We start from the raw sequence: 20,287 nt of genomic DNA on the forward strand, positions 1-20,287 counted from the left end.
ATGATGACATAAAGAAATGGAAAAGATACTCCATGCACAAGGATTTGAAGAATAAACATAGGGGGGCTGGCCCCGTGGCCGAGTGGTTAAGTTTGCGCGCTCCGCTGCAGGCGGCCCAGTGTTTCGTTGGTTCGAATCCTGGGCGCGGACACGGCACTGCTCATCGAGCCACGCTGAGGCGGCGTCCCACATGCCACAACTAGAAGGACCCACAACGAAGAATATACAACTATGTACTGGGGGGCTTTGGGGAGAAAAAGGAAAAAAAATAAAAAATAAAAAAATAAAAAAATAAAAAAATCTTTGAAGAATAAACATAGTTAAAACGTCACTATTACCTAAAGCAATCTACAGACTGAATGCAATCCCAATCAGAAACCCAATGACATTCTTCATGGAAATAGAACAAAGAATCCTAAAATTAATATGGCGCAACAAAATGCCTTGAATAGCTAGAACAATCCTGAGAGAACAGAACAAAGCTGGAAGCATCATGACTCTGACTTCAAACTATACTACAAAGCTACAGTAATTAAAACAGCATGGCATTGGTACAAAAACAGGCACACAGATCAATGGAACAGAACTGAAAGCCCAGAAATAAAACCACACATCTCTGGACAGTTCATCTTTGACAAAGGAGCCAAGAACCTAACAATGGAGAAAGGCAAGTCTCTTCAATAAACGGTGTCGGGAAAATTCGACAGCCACACGCAAAAGAATGAAAGTAGACCATCATCTTACACCATGCACAAAAATGAACTCAAAATGGATTAAAAACTTTAATGTAAGACCTGAAACCATAAAACTCCTACAAGAAAATATAGGTAGTACACTCTCTGACAAAGGTCTTAGCAGCATCTTTTCGGATACCACATCTACTCAGTCAAAGGAAACAAAAGAAAAAATAAACAAAAGGGACTATCAGAGTAAAGAGCTTCTCCAAGGCAAAGGAAATCATGAACAAAATGAAAAGACAACACACCAACTGGGAGAAAATATTTGCAAATCATATATCCAACAAGGGGATAATTTCCAAAATATATAAAGAATTCATAAAACTCAACAACAACAAAAACAAACAACCTGATCAAAAAATGGAAAGAAGGATATGAGCAGACATTTTTCCAAAGAAGATATACAGATGGCCAACAGGCACATGAAAAGATGTTCAATATCACTAAATATTAGGGAAATGCAAATAAAAACCACAGTGAGATATCACCTTAGACCTGTCAGAATGGCTATAATTAGCATGACAAAAAAACAATTGTTGAAGAGGATGTGGAGAAAAGGGAACCCTCATACACTGCTGGTGGGACCAAATTGGTGCAGCAACTATGGAAAACAGTATAGAGATTTCTTAAAAAACTAAAAATAGAAATATTATATGATCCAGCTATCCCACTACTGGGTATTTCCCCAAAGAACATGAAATAAACAATTCAAAGAGATTTACGCACCCCTATGTTCATTGCAGCATTATTCACAATAGCCAAGAAGTGGAACCAACCCACGTGCCCAGTGACTGATGTTTGGACAAAGAAGATGTGGTATACACACACAATGGAATACCACTCGTCTATAAAAAAGATAAAATCGGGGCCAGCCCCATGACCAAGTGGTTAAGTTCATGCACTCTGCTGCAGCACCCTAGGGTTTTGCTGCTTTGGATCCTGGGTGTGGACATGGCACCACTCATCAGGCCACGCTGAAGCGGCATCCCACATGCCATGACTAGAAGGATCCATAACTGAAATATACAACTATGTACTGGGGGGATTTGGGGAGGAAAAAAAAAGAAGATTGGCAACAGTGGTCAGCTCAGGTGCCAATCTTTAAAAAGAGAAAAAAAAAAAAGACAAAATCGTCCCATTTGCAACAACATGGATGGACTTTGAGGGTATTATGTTAAGCGAAATAAGTCAGACAGAGAAAGACAAACATTGTATGATTTCACTCATATGTAGAAGATAAACACATGACAAAGAGAAGAGATTAGTGGTTACCAGCAGGGAAGGGGATAGAGAAGGGTGGGTGAAAGGGACAAAGGGGCACATATGTATGATGACAGATAAAAATTAGACTATTGGTGGTGAGCATGATGCAGTCTATGCAGAAGCTGATATATAATAATGTACACCTGAAACTATACAATTTATAAACCAATAACACCTCAATAAAATAACTGAAAAAATAAAAAAGATTTGAACATGCTCAAACAAAAGCTATTATTGCCAAATTAAGAGTTACGGAACGTAGTTTTTCTCACTGGGAATTATTCAAGTGAAATTTTAACTCCAGGCAGAGCTCTCTTTTCCATTCACTATCTGAGAAGGATTACTCGTCATAAGAAACTGGCAATCAAAATCTATTTGAAAGTAAAATTTAAGTGAAAAGAAAATCAATATTTCAAAATCTCCATATAAAAGATTAAAATTTCAATCTCCAACAACAAAAAAGATAAGATACTATTTTCATTTATCAGAAAAAATGGATAAAATCCAGAATTGAAGAGGATATGAGGAAATAAACATTCATTTTCATACACTGCTGATGTGAGTATAAAATGGCTTATCATATTTTTGGAGGACAATCTGGTAGCACCTACTAAAAATCTAGAATGTGGTCAGTAACATGGCGGAGTGAGCAGTTTTCTTTGTCTCTCTCCCTTTGAACTACAACTAATTGGACATTCACTGGTCAACAAAGGATATCCACACCGCACCTCAGGACGCCTGAGAGACCCACATTGCTATACATTGGAAGATGGATGGACTTCCCCCCAGGAGGAGGTGGAGATAGGTGAAAACTCTCTGGCCCCCAGACAGCCTAGCACCTGCAAGTGACTTTCTACCGGCTGATACGCTCATAGCATCGCCACAGCACCAAGGGTGGGTGTGCGCGCACATTGGAGGCATGACAGCAGAAACAGGTGACTACAGGCTTAAGCCCCCACTGATTCCTCCTTAGCCCAGTGGGAAAATCCACAGTCCCACAGCAGCCGCAAGGAAAGCCTCTACTTGGCCTCAGAAGAGAGGCCCTGCCCAGCAATCAGACTGCTGGGAGGCCCTGAGGCAAAAGGGGCTCCACCGACTGAGCAACCATCGGCTGCATTTAACACACACAGCCCTGCTGTGGCCCAAAGGGAGCAAGGGAGACCCAGGGGGATGTGTGAGGGGGCAGTGACAATTTGGAGCCCCAGGCAGACTGCTCCCTGGTCCAGAGGAAAAATCCACAGTCCTACAGAAGCTAGAGGGAAAGACTCTGCTCAGCGTTAGTGGAGAGGCCCTGCCTGGCACTCATAAGGCTGGAAGGCCCTGGCGCAGAAGTGGCACAGCTAGGTGAGCTAACCACAGACTGCAGTAGATACCCATAGCTCTGCTGCGGCCCATAGTGGACAAGTGAGATCTTGTGGGACTTGATGGTGGCAGAGCTGCGAGTCTAGCTGAACTTGCTCCTGGCCGCTGTGAAAGCCCATAACACCGCTGTAGACCCTAAGCAGGGAATGTGTCTAGGCGGTCTGTGAGAGTAGGCACCAGCAACCTGAGGCCCCCTTTCGATTGTCCACACAGCTGATGAGAGACCCCACAGGGCCACTGCGATCACAAGGAGGGGCCCAGGCTCGGTGAGGAACAGCTGAGAGGGATCCTGGTTGGTGCAGATTACACGGCTGCCCCCAACCCTGACCAGTAGAAGCAAGTAGAAGCAGTAACCAAGCTCTATCTCTATGCAGAGGCACAAATCCACACCATCAAGCAGTGTGAAAAAATATATTAAAGCTCCAGAACAGAAGGAAAATGACAAGTACCCAGAAAACAATCCCGAAGACACTGAAATCTATAACCTAAATGACAATGAATTCAAAATAGACATCATTAAAAAACTCAATGAATTAAAAGAGAACACAGATAGACAACTCAGCAAGTTCAGGAGCTATGTCACAAAAGACCTTGACACTATAAAGAAGAACCAATCACAAATATTGGAGATGCAGGAGATTAAGAAAAATCTGGACTCTGAACAGTAGGGTTGATAATACAGCAGACAGAATTAGCAATTTGGAGGATACAAATATAGAAATGCTACAGATAGAGGAGGAGAGAGAACTAAGACTAAAAAGAAATGAAGAAACTCTCCGAGAAATATCTGGCTTAATTGGGAAATGCAATATAAGGATTATAGGTATCCCAGAGGAAGAAGACAAGGAGAAGGGGGCAGAAAGCCTGTTCAAAGAAATAATGGCTGAGAACTTCCCAAACCTGGGGAGAGAGACGGAACTCCATGTGACAGAAGCTAATAGATCTCCAAACTTTATCAATGTAAGAAGACCAACCCTAAAGGCATATAGTAGTAAAGCTTGCAAAAGTCAATGACACAGAGAAAATATTAAGGGCAGCAAGGCAGAAGAAAATAACCTACACAGTAACCCCCATAAGGCTGTCAGCAGGTTTCTCAGCAGATACCTTACAGGCTAGAAGAGAGTGGAATGATATATTCAAAACTCTGAAGGTCAAAAACTTGCAGCCAAGGGGCTGGCCCCGTGGCCGAGTGGTTGAGTTCGTGTGCCCCGCTGCAGGCGGCCCAGTGTTTCGTTGGTTCGGGTCCTGGGCGCGGACATGGCACTGCTCATCGAGCCGCGCTGGGGCGGCGTCCCACATGCCCACAACAAAGAATATACAACTATGTACGGGGGTGCTTTGGGGAGAAAAAGGAAATAAAATAAAATCTTTAAAAAACAACAAACAAAAAAAAAAACAAAAAAAAACTTGCAGCCAAGAATACTCTATCTAGCGAAAATATCCTTCAAATATGATGGAGAAATAAAAACTTTCCCAGATAAACAAAAGTTAAGGGAGTTCATTGCCCCAAGATCCCCCCTACAAGAAATGCTCAGGAAGACCCTCATACCTGAAAAAACAAAAAAAGGAAAGGGGTTACAAAACCCAGAGCAAAGGAGATAAGTAGAACAACAAAATCAGAAAGTTGCAGCTCTCCATCAGAACAGGTTACCAAAGGCTAAGTATAACATTAAAGATAAAAGGAAGGGAAACACCAAGAATAAATATAATGTTGTCATTTTAACCACAAACTCACAACATAAGATGAAGAAGAAAAAAATCTGACAACAACAACAACATGGAAGGGGAAGAGGAAAGGGATAGAATGGCTTAATCTAAGGAAATAAGAGGCTATCAGAAAATGGACTATCTCAACTATAAGATGTTTTATACAAACCACATGGTAACCACTAAACAAATAACAAGAATAAAGACACAAATCACAAATAAGAAGTAAGCCAATAGAGAAAACTACCTACTTGAATTGGTAGTCCAAAAATCATGGGACGAGAAACAAAGGAAATGCAAGAGAACTGGAAAACAAGAGATAAAATGGCAGCATTAGGCCCCCACATTTCAATAATCACTCTAAATGTAAATGGATTGAATTCTTCAATCAAAAGACATAAGAGTGGCAGGATGGATTAAAGAACAACACCCAACAATATGCTGCCTCCTGGAAACACATCTCATCCCCAAAGACAAACACAGATTCAGAGTGAAGGGATGGAAGATGATACTCCAAGCTAATAATGAACATAAGAAAGCAAGTGTCGTCATACTTATATCAGACAAAGTAGATTTCAAAGCAAAACAGATAGAGAGAAAGAGGGGCAGTTTATAATGATAAAAGGGACACGCCACCAAGAAAACATAACACTTATAAATATATATACATTCAACACAGGAGCACCAAAGTATGTAAAGGAACTATCAACAAAACTAAAAGGAGATATCAACAGCAATACAATAATAGTAGGGGACCTCAACACTCCACTAACACCAATGGATAGATCATCCAAACAGAAAGTCAACATGGAAATTGTAGAATTAAATGAAAAACTAGACCAGATGGACTTAATAGATATATATAGAACACTCCATCCAAAAACAGCAGGTTACACATTCGTCTCAAGTGCACATGGAACATTCTCAAGGATAGACCATATCCTGGGAAATAAAGCAAGCCTCAACAAATTCAAGAGGGTTGAAATAGCATCAAGCATCTTTTCTGACCATGATGCTAGGAAACTAGAAATCAACTATAAGAATAAAGTTGGGAAAGGGGCAAAAATGGAGATTAAACAACATCCCACTGAACAACCAATGGACCACTGAAGAAATTAAAGAAGAAATCAAATATTATCTGGAGACAGATGAAGATGAAAACATGCCATAGCAACTCATTTGGGATGCAGCAAAAGTGGTCCTAAGAGGGAAATTCACTGCAACACAGGCTCACCTCAATAAAGAAGAAAAATCTCACATAAGCAATCTCAAACAACACATGACAGAACTAGAAAAAGATGAACAAAGCCCAAAGTCAGTAGAAGGAGGGAAATAATAAAAGAGCAGAAATAACTGAAATCGAAACAAAAAAGACAGTAGAAGGGATCAATGAAACAAAGAGTTGGTTCTCTGAGAAAATAAACAAAATTGACAAACTCTCAGCCAGGGTCACTAAGAAAAAAAGAGAGAAGATGCAAATACATAAAACTAGAAATGAAAAAGGAGAAATCACAATGGATACCACAGAAATACAAAGGATCATAAGAGAATACTATGAAAAACTATATGCCAACAAACTGGACAACCTAGAAGAAATGGATAAATTCTCAGACTGTTACAACCTCCCAAAACCGAAGCAGGAAGAAATAGAGAATCTGAATAGACCAATCACAAGAAATTCAAACAGTCATCAAAAACTCCCCAAAAATAAAAGTCCAGGACCAGAGAGCTTCTCTGGAGAATTCTACTAAAGATTCAAAGATTTAATACCTATCCTTTTCAAATTATTCCAGAAAACTGAGGAAGATGGAGTACTTCCTAACACATTCTATGAAGCCAACATCACCCTGATCCCAAAATCAGACAAAGACAACACAAAGAAGGAAAACTACAGGCCAATTTCACTGATGAACATAAATGCAAAAAACCTCAACAAAATTCCGGCAAACCAAATACAGCAGTACATTAAAAAGATCACACACCATGATCAAATGGGATTTATACCACGGACACAGGGATGGTTCAACATCTGCAAGGCAATCAACGTGATACACTACATGAACAAAATGAGAAACAAAAACCATATGATCATTTAAATAGATGCAGAGAAAGCATTCGACAAGATCCAACATCCATTTATGATAGAAACTCTTAATAAAATGGGTATAGAAGAAAAGTACCTCAACATAATAAAGGCCATATATGACAAACCCACAGCCAACATCATACCCAATGGGCCAAAACTGAAAGCCATCCCTCTGAGAACAGGAACAAGACAAGGGTGTCCACTCTCACTACTCTTATTCAACATAGTACTGGAGGTTTTGGCCAGAGCAATTAGGCAGGAAAAAGAAATAAAAGGAATCCAAATAGCCAATGAAGACGTGACACTCTCGCCGTTTGCAGATGACATTATCTAATATATAGAATACCCCAAATAATCCACTGGAAAACTATTAGAAATAATCAACAACTACAGCATAGTTGCAGGGTACAAAATCAACATACATAAACCAGTAGCATTTCTTTACTCTAACAACAAACTAACAGAAAAAGAACTCAACAACACAATCCCATTCACAATCGCAACAAAAAGAATAAAATACCTTGGGGTAAATTTAACCAAGGAAGTCAAAGACCTATACAATGAAAACTATAAGGCTTTCCTGAAAGAAATTGACGATGACATAAAGAGATGGAAAGACATTCCACGCACATGGAGTGGAAGAATAAACATAGTTAAAATGTCCATTCTACCTAAAGCAATCTACAGAGTCAACGCTATCCCAATCAGAATCCCAATGACATTCTTTAAAAAAATAGAACAAAGAATCCTAAAATTCATATGGGGCAACAAAAGACCCTGAATCGCTAAAGCAATCCTGAGAAAAAAGAACAAAGCTGGAGGCATGAAAATCCCTGACTTCAAAACATACTACAAAGCTACAGTAATCAAAACAGCATGGTACTGGTACAAAAACAGGTGCAGATGAATGGAACAGAATTGAAAGTCCAAAAATAAAACCACACATCTATGGACAGCTAACCTTCAACAAAGGAACCCAGGGCATACAATGGAGAAAACAGTCTCTTTCACTAATTATGCTGGGAAAACTGGACAGCCACTTGTAAAAGAATGAAAATTGACCAGTCTTTTTCACCATGCACAAAAATTAACTCAAAATGGATCAAAGACCTAAAGGTAAGACCGGAAACCATAAGGCTTCCAGAAGAAAATATAGGCTGTACATTCTTTGACATCAGTATCAAAAGGATCTTTTTGGACACCATGTCTTCTCAGACAAGGGAAACAATAGAAAGAATAAACAAATGGGACTTCATAAGACTAAAGAGCTTCTTCAAGGCAAGGGAACACAGGAGTGAAACAAAAAAACAACCCACCAATTGGGAAAAAATATTTGCAAGTCATATATCCAACTTTTATACAGAACTCACACAACTCAACAACAAAAAATCAAACAACCCGATCAAAAAATGGGCAGGGAACATGAACAGACATTTCTCCAAAAAAGATATACGGATGGCCAATAGACACATGAAAAGAAGCTCATCATCACTAATCATCTGGGAAATGCAACTCAAAACTACACTAAGATATCACCTTATGTCCGTTAGAATGGCAAAAATAACCAAAACAAAAAGTGACAAATGTTGGAGAGGTTGTGGAGAAAAAGGACCCCTCATGCACTGCTGGTGGGAATGCAAACTAGTGCAGCCACTATGGAAAACAGTATGGAGATTTCTCAAAAAATTAAAAATAGAACTACCACATGATCCAGCCATCCCACTACTGGGTATCTATCCAAGGAACCTGAAGTCAGCAATTCCAGAAGTCCCATGCACCCCTATGTTTGTTGCAGCATTATTTACAACAGCCAAGATGTGGAAGCAACCTAAGTGCCCATCAAGTGATGATTGGATAAAGAAGATATGGTATATATATACACCATGGAATACTACTCAGCCATAACAAAAGATAAAATCGTCCCATTCACAACAACATGGATGGACCTTGAGGGTATTATGTTAAGTGAAATAAGCCAGACAGAGAAAGACGAACTGTATATGACTCCACTCACAGGTGGAAGTTAACATATAGACAAGGAGAACTGATCGGTGGTTACCAGGGAAAAAGGGCGGGTGGGGGAGGGCACAAAGGGTGAAGTGGTGTACCCACAACATGACTAACAATAATGTACAACTGAAATCTCACAAGGTTGTAATCTATCATAATCTTAATAAAAAAAAAGTAAACATGATGCTTCAAGTGTGAAGTAAGTCAGTTTTCACCTTAACCTCTGATCCTCAAGTTTTAAAGAAGAAACAGCTAACTAGGGTACTTAACTAGTGAACACAGGACAGGAAAAAGAACAGAGCCCAGGGTTCGCAGGTTTGGATCCCGGGTGTGGACCTACCACTGCTCAAGCCACACTGTGGCGGCATCCCACATACAAAATAGAGGAAGACTGGCATAGATGTTAGCTCAGTGACAATCTTCCTCAAGCAAAAAGAGGAAGGTTGGTAACAGACATTAGCTCAGGGCCAATCTTCCTCACCCCCCGCACCAAAAAAAAATCAAGTTCTTACTGTCCCGTGCTGTATCTCATAGTAAAAAAGTACTTTGATGTTGGCAGAGACTCAGAGAAAAGGTTAAGGGGTATCAGTGAAGAGAATGAGGATCATCAAAATTGTTATGAGTACCCCCAAAGGAAAAAAGATGAAAGGGGCAACTGAGGAATAAATTACCAGATTATTTTGCTTCCAAAGGAAAAGTGAAAGAGCTAAATGTAGACATCAGTTATAGAAAGATATCTGTTTACATTTTTATCTGAAATAGAAACAAAAGATCTTCAAGGATAGCTAGTTACGTTGTTCAAATATGATTTTTAAAAGTTTGTCAGAAAAAACCCAAGCAAGTCCCCTTTAAAGAAAAGGTTCCTAAGAGAATAAGTGAAAATGAGCATTGACTATCTACTTTGTAGCAGCGCTGGGTTAGATAAATTTACATTCATCACCTCAGCTATGTAGTATAGCAGGCAAGGAAGCATTTCTGCTCCTAATTTACGATGTGGGAATGCAGCCTGAGTTAAATAACAAAGCTAGCAGATGAATAAATCCAGTATTTGAACCCAAGTTTTCAAAGTCTGTACTCTTAAAAATCATTACAAATTTTAGCAAGTAAAATGCTAAACTGAAATTTCTCAGTAGAGACTTCCCATTTAAGGCTAACATTTTGTGATGCTAAGGGCATGTTTGATACCAGTTTTTTCCTGTTAAGGAAAACAAACAAACAAACAAATGACTATTGCAGTCACATTATACTAGCTCTTTTCAAAACATCTTTCTGTTGAGAAGTAAAAGGAGCTGGGTAGAGGAGCTAATTAAATTATCAGTCAGGTATGCTGAAAGCCATGCAAATGTTAATAAGCAAGAGCACTAAGTTGCATAACAATAAATATGTCAACTTCCTTTAGAAATAGGTACTTCTAACTACTGTACTATATTGTCAATGTTTATTAAATATGTACGTAGTATTCATAATTGGAGATCAGATCATTATTTATACTATTTTACTTATTTTTGAGGAAGATCAGCCCTGAGCTAACATCTGCTGCCAATCCTCCTCTTTTTGCTGAGGAAGACTGGCCCTGAACTAACATTTGTGCCCATCTTCCTCTACTTTATATGTGGGACCCCTACCACAGCATGGCTTGCCAAGCAGTGCCATGTCCACACCCAGGATCCGAACCGGCGAACCCCAGGCTGCCGAAGTGGAATGTGTGCACTTAACCACTGTGCTCCTGGGCGGGCCCTATACTATTTATTTTGATAAAGGAATACGACTTTTGAATAAACTCAAGGCATTGTATTTTACCTGGCAGCATCTGTTCGAAACGAAGGCATGGCCTTTAGGGAAAAACAGTCAGTGATACAGCAACAGAGCTGGTTTCAAACCCACAGTTACGGTAAACATTATTTTGTTCCAGTAGATTTTAAGATCCAACTTTCAAGCTTATTATTTAATGGAAAGTTTCTTAAATTATTCAGTAAAGTCTCCTGTAGCAAATGGTGGTGGCGTGGAACTTTTCTAAGAATCTAGGTAGAGAGGACTGCTGCCCTTACTCTAGACAAATCATGCCAAGTGCCCCTAACTGAATCAACTACTGTGCACTTACGCAAATTATGCAGGTTAAATCGAACAACTGAATTCCTGTAAGTACCAAAACTACAAATCTTAAACAGAAAAGCAACATCCTTGTAAAACCCAGAAGCCTTGTAAAATACAAATAGTATTACCAAACCATAGTTTAAGATTCTTTAAGCTACTGTTCCCCTCCATTAAAGTAAGTGATCAAAACAAGCTCCACTTGTGGAAAATGATTAATGTTGCTTATCTGTTTCTCTCTGTAAAATGAGGGCTTTGTTTCCAAGTTTTGTATCTAGGGATAAAAATGCAACCAATGCTAGTTTCTGGGAGACTTAGAATAGCTTTTATTACCACATAACAGAATTTTACATCATTAAGACATAGTCCTCATACATCAGATTAATTTAAACTATAAATTTTCTAGAGAGGGATAATAATTAAAAGTTTATAGAGCAACTAATGGCCTTGAATGCTACATCAATGGTTAATTCTAATTGCAAATAATCCTGTAGCTATTACATTGAAACTAATTTTCAATACAGATCACAGGGAAATGCAGCTGCCACTATAAAATTCTATTATAAGCAGAAACCTCAAGCTTTATTTTTGGTTTATTCAACATTTGGATTATTTCCATAGGATAATCACAATTAATTTAACAGAAGTACCTAAGGTCAGCGGTCTTATAAATAACTCAAGGAGTTCAAATCACTCCAAGAATCCTTTTTTTTGTTGTTTTACTATAATAATTGTTACTGTATTGTGAAAAATATCACCAGGTTACTGTTCAAGGTATAAGTATGCCAGTTTCAAGCTAAGAAAACTACACTTAATACTTTAAAAATAAACTGCTAATATGGGGGCCAGCCCCGTGGCCAAGTGCTTAAGTTCACGCGCTCTGCTTCGGCGGCCCAGGGTTCGCTGGTTCGGATGCCGGGCGTGGACATGGCACTGCTCCTCAGGCCATGTTGAGGTGGTGTCCCACATAGCAGAACCAGAAGGACCTACAACTAGAATATACAACTATGTACTGGGGGGCTTTGGAGAAAAGAAGAAGAAGAAAAAAAAAGCAAGACTGGCAACAGACGTTACCTGAGGTGCCAATCTTTTAAAAAAAAAAAACAGTGCTAATATGTAAATTTACATTATATTTTAATGTTTTCTTAAAAGAACAGACTGGAGAAATTCTCAAAGTTAAATGTTATTTTAAGAGAAAGAGCTAACAATCATTTTAATGTTTAACAATTCTAAATCAGGCTTTAGGATATATAACTGTATTATTTAAGTACATGATTAATACATGGTATATCCAACAACGATTAATAAGCCAAATTACAGTGGGGTTCTGTGTATGCCTTTTAAAGTCATGATTCAGATACGTTTCTTAGTTATAGTCAAAATATGCTGTAAGGATAAAGAATGGGCAGCTATTAATCCTATTTGGAAAATGGGAAAACACATATACAGGATATAAAAGTGAACTGTTCATGAAATCATACCAGTGAGTAGGGTCCTGTAACCAGAATACTTTTCTTACTATGGGCTTAACCTTTTCCCTGGTCTCTTTGCCTCTTCATACCAGTGACTTTAAAGCAATCTAAATAAATTTCGCACACTTTAGGTACAGTATGGGTTTCTTAACAGACCATTTTCCATTATCATGTGATTACTTGAAAACAGAATATAGATGTTCACTTAGTGGTAGGACCAAACTTCTAAATTATCACAGTGATACTATGGGGTTTCCATTTTCTGTCCTCCTCACCCTTTTTTTTGCAACCACACATTGGAAAACAATTATGTCTATTTTTAAACATATTCACTGTATGCAAGTTTCAGCTCCTTATTAACATGCCTGAGATGAACAATGAAACAGTGGTGGCGGGAGGGAAACAAAAAGCCTAGGACATCCCTACAGTCTCCCTATCTTTAAGTCAATCAAAGGTGGCCTATTACAAATCCTGGCCATGATTTATCAGCTCCACTGCATATATTCCATTTGAATTGTTAACTTATTCAAATTATGAAATATGGATACTCTTCCACATAAAAATAATACACAGAAAATACTGGCTGCCATAATTTGTCAAATAAATGACAAAAGTTAAAATGTTAAACCATTTTTTTCCTTTAATGTAAATCCTCTCAAAATAAAAGTCCTCTAATGTACATTTGTGCTACAAAATTACATTTATATTCAGGACTTCAAAACACTTACCCTAGAGCCTGGAAGGAAGGAATCGAAAGTGCCCAGTGCATGGATAAGAACAGCAGTCTGGAGGCAGACTCTCCAATGTAGTGCACGTTCAGGTACTCGGGCATAGGAGAGGGCATGGTGAGCTGGGAGGAACAGGGATTGAGCTAAATTATCTTATGACGGACAGTTCTAAATTATCGTTTCTTTGAAAAAGTTAAATGTAAACATATCAAATAAGAGTCTAATATATTTACCAAAAGACAAATCCAGTAATTCAATCCAAGTCACTGGAATTTACAGCTAAAGATAGGATTCAGAATAAATGAGGAAATCACAGATGCTAAGAAAGAAATACTCAGGCAAACAGAATCTTACTTAATAAATACCAACCATGATATTTTCTGGTTCTATTTTTAAGAGTTACCTTCTCCCTTGATCTAAATGTTTTTCCTTTATTCATAACAGTATACAACAAATTCAGTTTAAGGAGCAATCCTGTATGTTAAATGTCCCTTTCATTTAGACTATGGGGTTTAGCAAATTCAAATGCTTAGAGGGTCAGGAGAGTAATTAATGAGTGAAGTGGGCCTGCTGGTGCCATCTGGGAAGTGTACAGTCCCAGATAAAGGGCACAGCTGTGACTTGAATTCAACACACTGAAAACATATGGTAATTTTGCCTCAGCAATGCCTGCTCTTTCCATTTTTCAAAGAGCAGATTCTGAGTGAAATCTCCCCATTTAATCTAATCAGGTTAAACAAAATGTGTCTGTGGCTATAATACTCACAGGCTGTCAATTTGTACCACTGACCTTAGGCAGTTATTTTAAACGTGTGACCACTGTTGAAAATAAATATCCTATATCAAAACCTTCTAAAAGTATTTTTGAAAATCCTGTTAAAGAGAACCTTTATTGCTATAAATATAATTTCACTCGTAAGAAATATTTATATTTTAAAATTATTGAAATGATCAATAACATTAAGTGTAGGTGATGATACAGGGAAACAAGTATTCACATACTACTGAGGGTGGGTAAGCTGGAGAGCAAGTTGGCTCTATCTATCAAAATTTTAAAGCCAAATACATCCTGCGATCTAATAATGACACTGATGAAAATAGTAAGAATAAGTTCTCACATATTGAGTTATATGGGGAAGCCATTCTGGTTTAAACCTGATTCAAACTAAAACTTGTTTTTCTTAGAGCAGTCTGACTTATGGCCTGCCAAACATGCATTGTACACCTGCTTCAAACATTATCCCAAAGCAAAGAATGCACTCTTAGACACAGGCATGAATGTCTCCCTCTAATGCCAATACCAGTACTTCTTTGAAGATAAGCTTTCTTCCCAGAAAGCCAGGGTCAAGTTGACCTGCTGCATATGTGCTAAATTGCAGCAAGACATCTCCTTGTAACTTTGAAAAAAAATTGTATTCCGTCATGCTTCATGTTCTTTGTTCTGAAATGGTATACTACCATGCTAAAAACTACGGTTCTCTGGAGTGCTTTCTTCCCTGTGGAGATTGCACTTCTGGGCTAGTCCTCAGCTCCAATAAATCTCATCTTATCTTTCAAATCTATAGATTGGTTATTGATTATTTGCAGCAACACCACTTCTAAATCTCTATTCCAGAAAAACACTTGCATACACACACACAAAAAAGCACACATAAGGATGTCCATTGTAGTGGTCCTCCTAACAGAGAAATTAAATGCTGGTAATAATCCAAATTTCCATGGCTAAAGAAAAGAATAATCCATGCTATAGAGTACCTTGTAGGCATTAAAATTACTAAGATAAACTGAGATGTAATGGCATAGAAAAAACATCTCACAGACATCTAAGCGGAAAAAAACTGTAAAACATTATGCAGATGACCCAATTTATGTTAAAGATAGAGAGTGCATGTGGTACACATATAAAGGACATAAGGGATACCCCACACAGTTAACAGTGGCTACCTAAGGTGGATGTGCCCACATGTATTTTTCTGGGGAATGGATATATAACTTTCATCAGATTTTCAAAGGTGTCCATGATGCCAAACAGATCAAAAAGTTTTCATTAAAATGATGTAAAAGTTCTCCAGAAATGTTAGATAAAAATCTAAAAAATATTAACTGCCTTTGTTCAGTATTAACCACAAATGGTTTATAAATGGTACCAAGTAATAACTTTTTAAATGTCTGAGAAATGTTTACTGGAGCAGTAAATTAAAATATTATTTAAGACAATTCTTAAGAGAATTGAAGGCAAACAGATATTAAACATCGTAAATGTAATTATTAGGATGCAATTGTTTCTACACATAAGTAGATAAAAAACAAACTGGTTACTATCATACCTTTTCCGAACTGCCCAAAGTGAGTCGGGAAAAAGGCCTAAAAAATTAGCGGAATTACCAAAGATTACTAGTTTTAGGGTGGAGGAGTAAGATGCAAAATGACAATAAAGAATACCCTTTGCTAAATAGTTTAAAATCGCTTTTAAACAAATAAAATACTTATGTAGAATTGGATACAAGGGCTAAAAGATACAGATGTACTTTCATTTACACAATAGTGGTGGTAATGTTGAAAACTTTTTGTTGCTTTAATCATAAAATTGAAAACATTGGCACTATACACGAGAGGAATTCATTATTTAAAGGACTACCACGTTGTATTATTTTCTAAGGGAAATGTCTCGTGATTTATCTGTTTTATATACTTAATTTTCTTAAAGCAAGATACACGTTTAGCACTATGAATGAGAAAGCCAATGCTGGCTGAAGAAACAAGAATTCATTCAACAAGTCTTTTAGATTGAAAAGACAAAGATTTCTTCCTCTACACAGAGAAGGTAAGTTTCTACTATAGAGATGTTAAAGCTTCCCTAAAATGCCTGTGGACTTTTAGGTTTATAAACTGAATTATACACATTTTTCAAATTATACACTTTTAATATATTGAAACAATTTTTTTAAAGAGTGGTGACATAAACTAAACTTGGCTACCTATTTTAGAAGTTATTACTTGTCCTCAATAACCTTTCTAGCAGTTTCTGTATGTAATTCTGATAATAGGTTGAATGATATAGCTTTTAAAAAATCATTTGATTTGAGTTAGATCTGGATTCTACTCCCAACTTGTCATTAATTAGTTGTATGACCCCAGATTACATATAATTCAGCAACCATTTACTGAGAGTTCACTGTGAGCCACTAAGCTAAGTGCTATAGTCTCAAGAGAAGAATAAAATGGAAATTGAATCAGCTATAGAAAGGGAACAGTATGTCAGAAATCATGGGCAACTGGATCAGAATTTGGAGGGTCCTAAAATGTCTAGTTATAGAGATTGGAACTTATTTAATACAGGCAACGGGAAGCTATTGAAGGGCTTTAGGTAGCAGAATAACATAACTGGATTGATTTTTAACAAGTATCACTCTTACCAGTGCACAGGATAAAATGGAGAAGAGAGACTGGAAACAAAGACATTACTGTGACAGGTTAAGAAACTTTAAAAGGCCTAAAATATGGTGATAAAAATAAAGAGGAAGCGAGAAATTCAAACAATAGAAGGGTTAGGATTCACTCAGAGAATAGAGATAAGTGCAGCGTGGGGAGAATGATGATGAGTCCCAAACATCACATATGGTGAGTATAAGGATTGTGATTCTAATATAAGATAATAAACATCAGGGAAGAACAGCTGTGGAAATCACCTGCCTCTGCCTCATATACCTATTTCTAAATGGGAATACTACCCACCTTGACCATTTGTATAAGGAAATTGTACGAATCAAGTGAGATAAAGTATACGAAATCATACCAAAACCTCTAAAATTTAACAAAAATGTTAAGTATTTCTATTGTCTTAGATTCATCAGAAACAAAATGCAAGTTGCGTTATTAGACTATTTCTCCTTACGGTCTGGACTGCTTTGAACAAGACATTGAAAACCTCCAAAGCTTTTTTCTCATTCACAACATGACAACAAAAATCCAAACCTCCTCAACAGCCTGGGGTGAGGCTCAAATGAAAGAACGTACATGCAAGCATGCTGCCAACTATACCACACATAAAAATGTGAGAGGAACAAAACGCCACTTAGCTCGGCGATTAAGAGGATTGAGTTGATTACAGATGTCAGCTCTTGAAACTCATGACCATAAAACCTCAATTAAAGAACTAAACATGAAAGTCCTGGGCTAAGAAGTCACTGAAAAGTAAAGCTCTTGATTTCACAGAAGCTGTTGACAGAAACAAAGAAAGAAGGAGCTGTGCTTCCGAGGAGGGCAAGAAACTTTACAGAGCTGATTCTGAGGGTACCCAGAGTACAGCAGGCCAAAGACAGAATGGAAAAAAGCCAATTCCAGAAAGGAAAAAAGTTATAATTTGCCTAATTCATCTGTCTAAAACAAATATTTGAAAAAATCAAAAATTCTGAGGACCAATATCAACAATAAAAAAAGGAAACTACTTCTACTTTCTATGGAAGTGCTCTATACTTTTTTCTTGAATGAGTCCTTGTCCCCCATTTGCCTTTTCCCCTTCCTTCCCATTTAAATCTGAAGGCAGCAAGTAAAACTAAGCAAACAAAAGAATATCTTTTATTTAGAGTAAGAAAGTACAATGGGAAAAATCAGTTTTGCTTTGCTCCATTCTTGTCCATAGCTCCCACTACAATTTTTAAGGATGACATTGATTATTCCCATTGCTTTTTCTTACAGTACCCATAAAAAATTTTCTTGTATGATGCAAATAAAACTTTACTAATTTTTTCCAGACATTATCTTCAGTAAAATTTTACATGAAGATCTATTTCATTGATACGTTTTATTGACTACATCAAATTACAGCAATTATTATTTAAGTCACTGTGATTTTTCTCTGTGGCTATTTCTACCAAGTCAAATTTTGCAAATATAAATTTTATCTTATGCAGTTTTGGCCGGTGTTAGATTTGTGTTCATTATTTCTGCCAGTAATACACATATCTATTTGATAACTGTCAATATTCTCATAAGAAACACATGGAAATTTATAATCTATAGCAAAGTTAGGAGCAATTACCCTCAGATATTCCAGGGCTGCTATGTATTGCTAACTGAAATCTCCTACGTACTTCCAATCACTTTGCATACCATTTGCTAACAGTACTCATAGCTGACAAAGCAAAGATATAGAGTGGTTAAAATGGAGGGGTCATGGGCTGGCCTGGCGGCACAGTGGTTAAGTTTGCATGCCCTGCTTCAGTAGCCTGGGGTTCAAGGGTTCAGATCCAAGGGGCAGACCTACACACTGCTCATCAAGCCATGCTGTGGCAGCATCCCACATACAAAATAGAGGAAGACTGGCACGGATATTAGCTCAGGAACAATCTTCCTCAAGCAAAAAAAGGAAGACTGGCAACAGATGTTAGCTTAGGGCCAATATTCCTCACCAAAAAAAGGGACCAGTCAAAACAGCAGTGTCTTAATGTGTTTTTTTTTTGAGGAAGATCATCCCTGAGCTAACATCTGCCGCCAAGCCTCCTCTTTTTGCTGAGGAAGATTAGCTCTGAGCTATTATCCGTGCCCATTCTTCCTCTATTTTATATGTGGGACACCTGCCACAGCATGGTTTGATAAGTGGTACATATAGGTCTTTACCTGGGATCTGAATCGGTGAATCCAGGCAGCCGAAGTGGAACCTGCGAACTTAACTGCTGTGCCACTGGCCCAGCCCCCAGAAGGGTCTTAATGTAGGGCCTCAACGGTCAGCACATCTATAGCTGTGGTCCAAACATTATGTGAATGACAAATCAAATGCTAGAAAGTTATTTTCTAATATTCTACATGTATTGTTTCCAACACAAATTAATGTATTTAGGGGAGCAAAAAAGAAATTACAAATATACCTTCTCTGAAATGGTTAAAGTATAAAAAGTTAAAAGCCAAAAGTTAAAATGTACTAAATAATTTTACCTTCTTAAAATAATGCTGAGAACTAGCTAAACTGGGTAATACATAATTAATGGAGCTCTTCATAGTTACTATGGTAAGAGCAGAATATCTGGGTCTTAGATACTGATTTACACTGAAGTAGTAGTAACTAGGCATTGAACAAAACCAGTGCATTCAACACATCATGAATGCCAACAGTTACAGCTAAAACAAACAAAGCAACAGCAAAGAACTATGTCTAAATGTTCTAAAAGCTAACTTTTTAGATTTAAATCCATTAATTGATATTATAATTCTGATTTATAAACAGGATGTCATTAAGCCATTATTTTATATAGCTAGATGTATACATTTTAGCTGCTGTTTTGAATTCTATCAGGGATATTTCTGACTTTAAAAGCATAACAAATATACTTCGATTTTTGAAAGGAAGATTAAAATCAAAATGGGTAACACAACATAAAAGTCGTAAAATATATATATGGAAATACCCTGAAAGCTACATGTGAATCGCTGAGAAGTGGCCCCTCTTTTTCGATGTAATTTATGCTCGAGTCTCCAGCAATAAGATGTACGCTTCCTTCCATGCCCTCTACTGAGCTCTGACAGGTTGTGCTCTCTCCAGGATTCAATGCTTTTGCAAGAGTGTCAAAAGCCCTATAAGGAGACATCAGAAGCTGTGAGCTTGGCCAATCTCCACAATAAAATGAAAATTCTATATAAAATTCTGGAATTAACATTTAGGCCCAAAAATTGATTAGAAAACAGAACACTGGTGTATCACTGAGCACTCTATTTCAGTGACATCTACGACTCTCTCCAAAAGCAACAAATTAAAATTCTTATGTATAGTATGACAAACTATATTATTATACTAATGTATTACCAAAGAATTAAAGTCTTAAAAAAAAACTCATG

General features: G+C 37.5%; 1 protein-coding gene across 13 annotated transcripts in view; it reads right to left on the bottom strand.

Moving 5' to 3' along the window:
* Positions 1 to 20,287, bottom strand: part of NR2C1 (nuclear receptor subfamily 2 group C member 1) — a 65,205-nt gene that overhangs the window by 13,448 nt on the left and 31,470 nt on the right. For all 13 annotated transcript variants that reach the window (XM_070599520.1, XM_070599518.1, XM_070599529.1 and 10 more), the window contains 2 exons: positions 19,861 to 20,026; positions 13,457 to 13,578 (listed from right to left, as the gene is read on the bottom strand). In XM_070599520.1, the coding sequence (XP_070455621.1) occupies positions 13,457 to 13,578; positions 19,861 to 20,026 (288 nt within the window). The remainder of the gene's footprint in view (positions 1 to 13,456; positions 13,579 to 19,860; positions 20,027 to 20,287) is intronic.

The sequence above is a fragment of the Equus przewalskii genome, chromosome 29 (assembly GCF_037783145.1).
Source record: "Equus przewalskii isolate Varuska chromosome 29, EquPr2, whole genome shotgun sequence".
NCBI classification, from domain to species: Eukaryota; Metazoa; Chordata; class Mammalia; order Perissodactyla; family Equidae; genus Equus; species Equus przewalskii.